General features: G+C 60.7%; 1 protein-coding gene across 5 annotated transcripts; it reads left to right on the forward strand.

Annotated features, from left to right (window-relative positions):
* The first annotated feature begins 432 nt into the window (after positions 1–432).
* LOC102943365 (forkhead box protein J1-B) lies at positions 433–8751 on the forward strand. Of its 5 annotated transcripts, none has more exons than XM_043524273.1 (4): positions 456–588; positions 2547–2741; positions 3306–3850; positions 6497–8751. In XM_043524273.1, the coding sequence occupies exons 3-4, from the start codon at positions 3335–3337 to the stop codon at positions 7268–7270; spliced, it is 1290 nt and encodes a 429-aa protein (XP_043380208.1). In that variant the 5' UTR covers positions 456–588; positions 2547–2741; positions 3306–3334; the 3' UTR covers positions 7271–8751. The 5 variants fall into 5 exon arrangements, with proteins under 5 accessions (XP_007066574.2, XP_043380208.1, XP_043380207.1 ...); XM_043524274.1 differs by lacking the exon at positions 2547–2741 and adding an exon at positions 1481–1728 and having other exon boundaries at positions 480–588; XM_007066512.4 differs by lacking the exon at positions 2547–2741 and having other exon boundaries at positions 433–588.
* Positions 8752–9472: the final 721 nt, after the last annotated feature.

The raw sequence follows: 9472 nt of genomic DNA on the forward strand, positions 1-9472 counted from the left end.
GGAGATTTCAGCATGGGCCTCCCAACAATTGGTGTTTTTCTTAAAGTCTGGGTTCCTGGAGTCAGGTGATGATGTGAGACTCAGCTTGCATTTTAAAATCCACTCCTAGCCCTGGTGGTTGCGGAGAAAAGCTGTAAAACGTGACCCCCCAAAGGCTCAGAGACCAGGAGACCAACGGGGAGAAGCCAGATTTAGGATTTCTGAAAACCTCCTGAGGTTTAAGTCAATCTCATGGTCTGGAGGCCCACCTTGTGCTCTTGCTCCCGGCCCCTCAACTCCAGGCACTTTTCTTTGTCCAGCATGAGAATTTATAGAGGCTCCCTAAGTGCTGAGCGGGCTGGGAGCCTCCCTCCGGGCCTCATTGGCCAGAAGGCACAAGGGACTCCACACGCCAGCAGCCAATGAGACACCCAGGATCGGTTTAAAGCCGCCCCCCGCCCTACAAAAGGCGATACGGGCGCCCCCAGCATCTCCCTGCCAGGCCAGCCGGGCGGGTGGGGCGGTAGCAGGGGGCGCGGAGTGTCTCTCTACCGGTCCAGACAGGTGCCCCCTGGGGCCGCCACCCCCAGCCCGCACCTCTCTGCAAAGGTAAGAGCTCCGCTGTCCCTGGCAAGCGCCGCCCGCCCCGTCCCAGGGCTAGCCCCTGCAGCTCGACACGAGGCTTGGCAAGTTTGAGGAAGAGACGTCCCCTTTGATACCCCCCCCAGCCCCGCTCGGGCGCTGCTCCAAGAGGCTGCTGATCCCAGCACCCAGGCTGCGAGGCACGCAACGAGCGCATCCGGTGGGTCCGGGCAGACGTGCGGGCATCGGGATTGGATCTGGATCTCGTCTGAACGTGGCTCCTTTCCTGATCTGCCCCCAAAGGAAAAGCGGGGTGGGGAGAGCAGGTCCCGGACGGGGTTGGCCTCGCAAAGCTGGCTCCGTCTGGAGGCCCCAGGAGCTGGAGCTGTGGGTCCGATGGGATCCGCACGCATCCGTGCCTCTAGCCTGGTTGCATAACCAGCGTCGTGTTCATTTTGTGGGTGGGGGCAGAGGGGGTTTCTCAGACCTTAGGGGCTGTGACGGCCTTCATCCCCTGCGGGGGGATGGGACGGGAAGATTGCCTTCGGCAGAGGGTCTGGGGCTTGGCCGGGATCTCCTGTGTTCCAGTTCCAGTCCCAGTCCCAGTCCCAGCTCTGCGTGGCCTGAAGACACTAGCTCCGTGCCTCGGTTTCCCTGTCTGTAACAGGCTAAGCTTGACGTTGCCCTGCCTCCCAGGTGGCAGTAACTGGCCTCTCAGGAAGCCTGCTGTGGGTCCAGCTGTGTCAGGCATAGAGTAGAACAGCCCCTCTTGTAGATGCCCCAGGTTGGCTCTGCCTGGCTGCCCTGAGGTTTGCTGAGGAGCCCAGGAGCCACTGAGTGAGAGGGGGACTTTCTGAGCTGCCCCATCCTGCCACCGCTTGGGCCCTCCTGGCAGCTAGCAATGGGTCTGGCTCTCCAGGCTCTCTGCCACGCATGTGGCTGCTGGTCCATTCTCAAGCTGCTAGCGCCTGGGGCCACCCTGAGCCGCCCTCCCCGGTGGCATTGTGTTCCCCGTCGACTGTGCAGCGCCCCCGATCTGTTGGCGCACGACCTTAATGAGCGTCATCGTGAGCCCTTTGGTGGCAGCACCTGGCCACCTGCGGTAACAGGAGAACTCCTCCCTGGAGGCCGCCTCAGCACTTTTGTTTTCCACACTGCACGTCCCAGGTGAGCAGGGCAGAGCCAGGTGCCAGTGTAACTCATCTCGCCGCAGGTGGCAGCTGCTCGGCCTTTGTCTCCCTGCCGGCTGCACAGCTCCGTCCTGCGCCTGGGGAGCAGGGGACTCAAAGCCTGGGCACTGCCCTCGCTCAGTGCAAAAGGGGACTCTGCATTTGAGGGTGCATTTTCCAAGGGTGAGAACCAGCTGATTCCTTGCCCTTCTCCTTGGTGCTCCCTGAGCAGGTCCCTGTGCTTCCTCAGTTTCCCGGGTGTAAATGCAGATGGTAACACAGGGTTGGAAGGTGTCAAAGATATGCCTGTTCTGTTGTGCTGGAGCCTCCTCCAGCAAGGTCTGACTGAGGTCTTCCCGGAGACCTAATAATGAGCTGGGGGTGGGGGGTTCAGGGCCAGACTGTATTTACATGAACACAGCCACTCTGCCGAGGTGCAAGCAGACAGAGCTGTGTTGCCCAAGTTATCAGTTCTGGCTGGCACTGGGGTACAAATCATTTTAATGCTGAATACAGGGCTCATGAAATGTTATCCTTTATTGTACCAGTGAAGGGCACCAGGACTGTGCGTAGCCTGGCCTGATTGAGGTGGGGCTCACCCTCAACTGAACTGAACTCGCTAAGCAGGGGGTTTGGATGCCCTCTGCCAGCAGAGGTGGGGAGGAGTTTGTGCCTGTAGGTGTTGACTCTGCCTAAAGGGTTACAGGCACCATCTGACCTGCCCCACTCCACTGTTTAAACACAGAACTGATCAGCTCTAGCTGTTCACTTAAAATAAAAAGATTCCCAGTGGAGCTTGAATTTCCTGCTAATCAGGTCTTAGTGTTGACCGGGTGGTTTCTGCAGAAGAGACTGTCCAGCCTGCAGCAGTGAGGTTCCCTCACTGAGAGCTGAAATTGCTGAGTACCAGGGGAGAGGCCAGGGGCAACAGATGAATACAACAGCAGGGAAGACGTTGCTTGAGGTTTCTTTCTGTGAACGCTGGGTCTCTGCTGACCAAGGACAGCAGCTGTGAGTGGGGTGTGGAGGAGGGGGTGGCGTGTTACAGGGACATTTGTTGGTTGGACTTGCACACCGCCAGTTGAGAAGCGGAGGCCAAGGGGGCTGCCTGTACTCCGGGACGGGAGTTTTGCTCATGGGCAGACATGTTCAAATCACGGTTGTGGTGGTTTCCCCTTTGATTACATTTTCTCCGCTACGCACAGACTCTACTTGCGAGTGGGGTGCTGTTGCCTCTTAGAGGCACCAGGGGAGGGGAGTGTTTAGTTTTCCCTGATTACTGGGTGGGGGCTTGAGCCAGTTCTGTGTTGCATTGTTAAGAGGGACCCGTGGATGTTGAAAACCTGGCCTTGGTTGCTGCCAACTCCACCTGGCAGAAGGGCTACACTCCCAGGGAAAGATCCACATCCCCAGCAGCTCCTGGAAACCCCAGCCCTAGCTGTCCACTCCCTGCAGCCTGGGTCTCTCCTCCCTCCACCCACAGATGTCCTCCCCTGCGGTGCGTCTCACAAGGAGCTGTGCAGGGCATGGGAGAAGGCTGGCCTATGGCTGACGTGCCTCTGTTCTGCCCCGCAGTGGGAGTGGAGGGAGCCTATCCACGGAGGATGCCCATCCTCGCCTCGCCTGACATCGCTGCCCGGTTCAAGGAGAAGTGGCTGCTGCTGCACCCTGAGGACCGGGACAATGTGGGCGGGGCTGTGACCTTGGATGACAGCCTCACCAGCCTGCAGTGGCTCCAAGACTTTTCCATCGTCACCGCTGATCCGGAGAGACCACCTGTCCCCAGCCACCCTCTCCACCAGCCTCCCCAGCACCTCTTCCAAGGGTCTGAGGCCCCGGCCAGCCCACCAGCAGGAGACACTGCAGCCAAGGGGATGCCCCTGCGCCTCGGCAAACCCACCTCCACAGCCACCTCCCCTAGCACCAGCTACCTTCCCGGCCTCGGCGCAGCAGTGATTGATTACAAGAGCAACCCTGGGGTGAAGCCCCCTTACTCCTACGCCACCCTCATCTGCATGGCTCTGCGGGCCAGCAAGCAGGCCAAGGTCACCTTGTCAGCCATCTACAGCTGGATCACGGAGAACTTCTGCTACTACCGGCATGCTGAGCCCAGCTGGCAGGTGAGTCGGTGGCTTGAATAATTAACAGCCCTGTTGAGGCGATAGACAATGGAGGCCTCCGTCTGTCACCAGGACCGGGGCTCCACAGGTGGATAAATGAGCTGCGGCATTTGATTCCTTCTGCCTCGGTCACCCCCCATCGAGGCTGCATGTGCTGAGGGGTGGGGGTGGGGAGCGCAGGGCACTGTTTCTCTTTCTCTGTTGCTTCTTGGAAGTCCCCAGCAAACACTGTGTTTAGCTGTGTGGCTGCTCCTCCAACAGGTGTCTTCTGGAGTGGGGAATACTGGAAAGGTGGCTTATCCACCCTTATTTCCATGTGGCCTTTCACTCTACAGGTGGTAGAGAGGGTGTCTGCTTGGGACTGAAATGCAGCCACCTCTGGGGCGGGTCACGGCTGTGGGAGAGCAACCAGCAAACCTACCGAGCAGTCTCTTGCTCAGTGGGTCAGCTCTGCCCACTCGTCATGGTGGCCATGCAAATCGCTTCCCCACCTCCGCTGTGCGGAGAGGAGCTTGCTGGGATTTCAGAAGGATAAGTGACAGGACTCGGGGGGAGGTGGGCCTCCAAGAGCCAGTGTCTCTGGATTCATCAATTAAAGAGCGGGGGATGAACACACTGGGCTTGTTTGTCTAGACCCAGGGCTGCTAATGGGGCCACCTGAGCTCTGGCAGGGAGGGCTCTGGGCCAGGGAGGTCCCAGGAGGCATCGGCAGGTCTCTGACCATGCTGACAAGTGAGCAAGAGGCAGATTTGACCCCAGGCATGTTGTTCCTGCTCCTGGGAGCTGGACATGGACAGCGTAATGCTTCCAGGCAACCCTGCACCCATGCTCACCGTGCTACCCGCCCCAAGTGTTTCGACACCATTGCTCCGGTCCCAAAGACTCGTGAGACTGGCTGAAAAAGCCTGTGATTCTAACACAGGAAACAGTGGGTGTCTTTTCTCCTCGGGGTGTGGAAGCCGCTGCGGGGGGGGGGGGGGGCAGGGAGAAGCTGGAAAACATGGTCCCAACACGCATTCTTCTTAGACCAAGCTGAGGTCCCCATTAGCAACACAACAAGGCCGCGTGCACCTGCTGGGCAGCGTCAGGGCAGGCTGAACTAAGCAGGGCTAATCCGCGGGGCTGCTGCCAGACCCCCTGGTGGCTGCCGCTTAATTCCAGCCCAGCCACCCCTAGCTCCAAAGGGGAGCCCAGCCCGTGCAGCCACACTGCCTTCCCTGAACAGTCCTGGCTCCATGCGGCCCCTTCCCCGGGCCTTCCTGCTGCGGGCAGCGGGTGCTGCTCTGCGCAGCCGGCTCTCTGGGGGCAGGGCAAAGACCCTCCAAAAGACACAGGACTAGTCCATGGTGTCTGAGCCCACACGGGCTCTTTGCTGGTCCCTGCCTTGCTGGGATGCCTGGGAGTGTCTCAGGAGAGGAGCTGGGTGGGGTGGGTGTATGGGGGGGTGGGGTGTGACACCTGCCCAGCATGTCCCAAAGAGCCCTTGCTGCCCAGATGGCACGTTCAGCCCAGTGCTGCCCCCACAGGCCGCACCTTACCTTGCTCGGGGTCTTCTTATAAGCCTTAGGCTCAGAAAGGTGCCAGGAGCAGCTCTGGGAAGGAGCATCTCCCTGGCCGCAGCCCATACACCCTTTGCTCCTGAGCCCAGCTGCAGGGGAGAGGGGTCCAGCGTCTGTGGCCCATTCAGCTGGACAGGGCTGTGTGTGACGTGGGCGGTTGGTTTCGGACCTGCCCGTGCTTTTTATAACGGCTGCTGCATAGCCCTGGGGGTGGGGGTGGTTTGCTGCACCGGGAGCAAGGGCAGCCTCAAGTGGACAGGCTCTTCTCGGCACTTGGTCCAGAGCTGCTTGTCAGGGGGCAGGGAAGGGCCCTGGATCTGTATCTGCAGGCTGAGGGACGGCCCTGACTGGTGGAGGGTGCTTGAGCTCCAGCACAGCCTCTGCAGGGCGGCCCCCAGAGCGGAGGGGCTTGGTGTTAAGGACCCATTGAGATGCATGGGGCATTTTCCCGTCTCCGAGAGCACCGGCGTCAGACTCTCAGCAGACTCAGGCAGGTGCCCCGCGTTGGTCGCCCTCCGGTCACGTTTCTTCTCAGCCAGAAGGGCCAGAAAGGGACATTGTTAAGACTGAAAGTGGAGATTCTGCTCCGCACGTGACTGAGGCCTTCGCCTGGCCTGTAGTGCCTGAATTTCCTGGCCCCCAACCCCAAACGCTCACATGGTGAGTCACACATGTATGTTCCTCTGCGGGCCCCATCTGTACCATGGAGCCTGGATATTGGCAATGGGCAAAGCTGGCAACCCTGCAGGGCTATGGGGCCACCCCACGCACATTAGTGGGACATGGAGAGGTGAAGGGACTGGCTAGATTGGGTAAAGGGTGCGAATGGTTGGGACTGGGAGTCAGGAGGCCTGGTTCTGATCCAGTTTCCTTCCCAGGTAAGTCACTTAGGCCCAGATCCTCAAAGATCTTTAGGTGCCTAACTCCTTGGTCCTTAAAGCCCAGTGCCTCGGTTTCCCCAGCTGTCCAATGGGGCGAGTGCTATGCACTCTCTAGGTGCTGGGAGGACTCAGCACGTCCAGGTACTGCTGGCCCTGCCTTGCCACCGTGTCCTTCATGGGCCTGTTCCTCCTTGTCTTGGCTGCAGAACTCCATCCGGCACAACCTGTCCTTGAACAAATGCTTCCGGAAGGTGCCGCGGCAGAAGGACGAGCCGGGCAAGGGGGGCTTCTGGGAGATCGACCCACAGTATGCCGATATGTTCGTCAACGGTGTGTTCAAGCGGAGACGGCCCCTGGCCGCGCCCTACAGCCCGCCACGGCAGCACCCCGCCGTGCCCGCCCCAGAAGCTGGGTGCAGCCTCTTGTCCCCCATGCCCCACCTGGGGGATAGGCAGCCAGGGCACACCCCTCACCAGGCTGCCCACGGCCCTCTGCACCAGCATGGCCAATGCTGCCCCCTGCTGGATGCCTCCAGCCCTCTGCCGAAGCGTGGCTGCCCAGCAGCCAGAACTGCCCCGTCCCCTCTGCTGCCCTCTAGTGGCAGAGATGCAGAGGCCCTGCGGGGAGATTTCGACTGGGCCGACGCCTTTGACGACGTCTTCCAGGGAAACGGCAGCAATTTTGAGGACCTGGATATTAACGCAGCGCTCAGCTCGCTGGCCACAGAGGTGGACCTTGCCATGCAAGGCAGCTACATACCCCCTGCTGGCAAGTGGGGCGCTCTGGCTACCAATCACCCCAGCCCAGGGGCTTCCCACTGGGAGGATTTCACCCCCTTTGCCGACGCCCCCCAGCACCCCTGGGAGGAGGCGAAGGGGGAGGCACTCGGCAACCCCTGGGGCTTTGAGCAGGGTTTCAACTTCTGTGACAGCTTCCTCAGCGAGACGCAGCCCTGGGACAAAGTCGATGCCTTCATGTGATCCCCCTCTCTCCTCTGGGGCAGGGCCCCAGGCGCCCATGGGCTGCAGCGCCAGCCCCCCAACTGATCATTCTTCTCTGACTGCCCCTCACTCAGCTGAGCTGGATCCAGGCCCTGGCAGGTTGCCGAGGTGCAACCGTTCCCCTGCGGGGAGCGCTGGGCCCCTGCCTGTCTCCTACCCCCTGGCGTGAAGGCAGGCCGAGTCCCTCCTGCTCTCCCAAGTGCTCTATGGGCAAGGCCCTGTCTCTCTGCTGTCCCCGAATGCCAGCACCTGTGGCTTCCTGAGCCCTCATGCAGGGGTTGCATGGGGAGTTGTCCCCCCCACTCCCACCCCAGCAAGCTGTAATGCCCCAGAGCGGCGACTCGGCCGTGCAGTGACCATTGCAGGGCAGGCCGGATCCTGGCCCTAAGCCGCAGGAGGCTCTGTGCCCCATTGCGGCCCCCAGGTTGCAGGGGGGGCCAAGGTGGCAGCAGCTGTGGGGCAGGACCACGGGGGAGGCGCCTGAGGAAGCTGTAGGGGAAGAGAAGGGGTGGGCAGGAGGCTCGCAGGGAACTGCCATGAATGGCGTCGTGCCCGAAACACACCAGGATGGCCCAGGACAGGAGGGAAGAGCTGGCACCAGAGTTGCGTAGCCTGCCCCAACAACACCGCTGTGGGTGACCCGCTTCTTGGGCTGGGAGGGGCCTCTGCTGGGATTGCCCCAGCCTGGGAGGGAGAAGGGAGTAGCTGTGCCATGGCGTGAGCCCCACTGCCAGGACTTGGGTATTTGGCAAGTGGCCTGGAGACCCAGCCGCTCCTCCTGCTGGGAGCTGCTGATGCCCAGCCAGGGAGGGGGGTGAGCTGGCAGTGACATTCCCTCCTGCACTCGCCTGTTGCAGTAGCTGAGCCTTGAGCTGCAGGTCTGCCTGGCAAACCAAAGGAGCCTCCCCCGGCTGCATGGCTCCAAGCCAGTGCTGGCCACTTTCCACCCCTGAGGGAAGCAACTGGCTCTGCAGCAGGGCCCTAGCCAGCTTCACCGCTCCTAGGGCTCATCTGGGCTGGCTGCTAGGCATGGCAGCCTCCCCTCCCCCTCAGGGTGAAGATGGCAGAGGTCATCCTGCCTCAGGAGTGGGCAGTGCTACCCTTTGGAGCAGGGAGCCAGCGAGAGGCAGAGGCAAATGGGCCAGCTGGGTCCTGTTCCCGCCTCTGACATTATCCTGCACTGTGAGCTTGGGGAAGTGCAGCTTGGTGCCTCAGTTTCCCCACCTGTGAAATGAGGAAAATGATGAGCCAGGGGTTGAGCAATGAGCACCCCCCAGCACACTGGAAAGTTTGTGCCCGTAGCTCCAGCCCCGGAGTCCTATACAAGGAGCCGCATATGAACTTCTGAAGAGCCGCACATGGCTCCGGAGCCGCAGGTTGGCCACCCCTGGGTTAACCGACCCTAACCTTTAGCCCCCAGCCTCGGGGGCCAGCCAGCCAGAGCAGCCCCAGCCGCAGAGGCCCCAGCCCCTCTCCCCTTTATTGGTTAACCGTTTAAATGACCTAATTGTAATAGTTTAAATGGTTAACTTTTAAAATGGATATTTACATCCCTAATTAAGAGGGAACAGAGGCAGGGTGTGAGAGTGAGAAAGCGTGTGTGTGGCTGTGAGTCCCCTACAGCCCTTCAGTGGGCAGCCCAGCTTTGCCAGGCCAGGCCGCAGGCGTTCTTGGAGATTTCACATAAAACAAAGCACAAAATCTCGATGGATCTATGGACGCTTCTCAAACCCGTGCCCATCGGAGCCGTGCCCGGGCACCCAGACGGCAAAGGAGCCGGGCTGAAGCACATCCTTGTAGCCTTTGGCCTGAAATCCCTGGGCTTGCGATGGCCCTGCAACCTGGCTGAATTTGTAAACACGCACGTGCACATTCATGCGTGTCAGGAGAGTCCGACTGAACGTTTCCCACTTCCACCCACATCCTCCCATCCCCTGCCCTGCCTGGGCCGTGGACACGCAGCGTCGTGCAAACGCTCCATGCGTGTCGCTAAGGTCACAGCGACGACTAACCCTGCACCAGCCCTCAGTGCACCTGCGCCGAAGCGGCATTGACCGGGCAGCCCCTGTTCCCTGGATGATGCGCTGCTGATAATGTGTTCTTTCCCTGCCGACGTCTGAGCGTGCAGCGAACGGGCCTGCCGACCTGGCACGGCGCTGAGGCTCCTGGGAGAAGCCACAT

Source organism: Chelonia mydas, chromosome 10 (genome assembly GCF_015237465.2).
Source record: "Chelonia mydas isolate rCheMyd1 chromosome 10, rCheMyd1.pri.v2, whole genome shotgun sequence".
Lineage (NCBI taxonomy): Eukaryota > Metazoa > Chordata > Testudines > Cheloniidae > Chelonia > Chelonia mydas.

Coding starts and splice junctions, on each gene's coding strand:
- LOC102943365 (XM_043524272.1), top strand. CDS start 3,257: ATGGGAGAAGGCTGGCCTATGGCTGACGTGCCTCTGTTCTGCCCCGCA. Junction 3,851..6,496: donor ATGCTGAGCCCAGCTGGCAG/GTGAGTCGGTGG, acceptor TCTTGGCTGCAG/AACTCCATCCGGCACAACCT.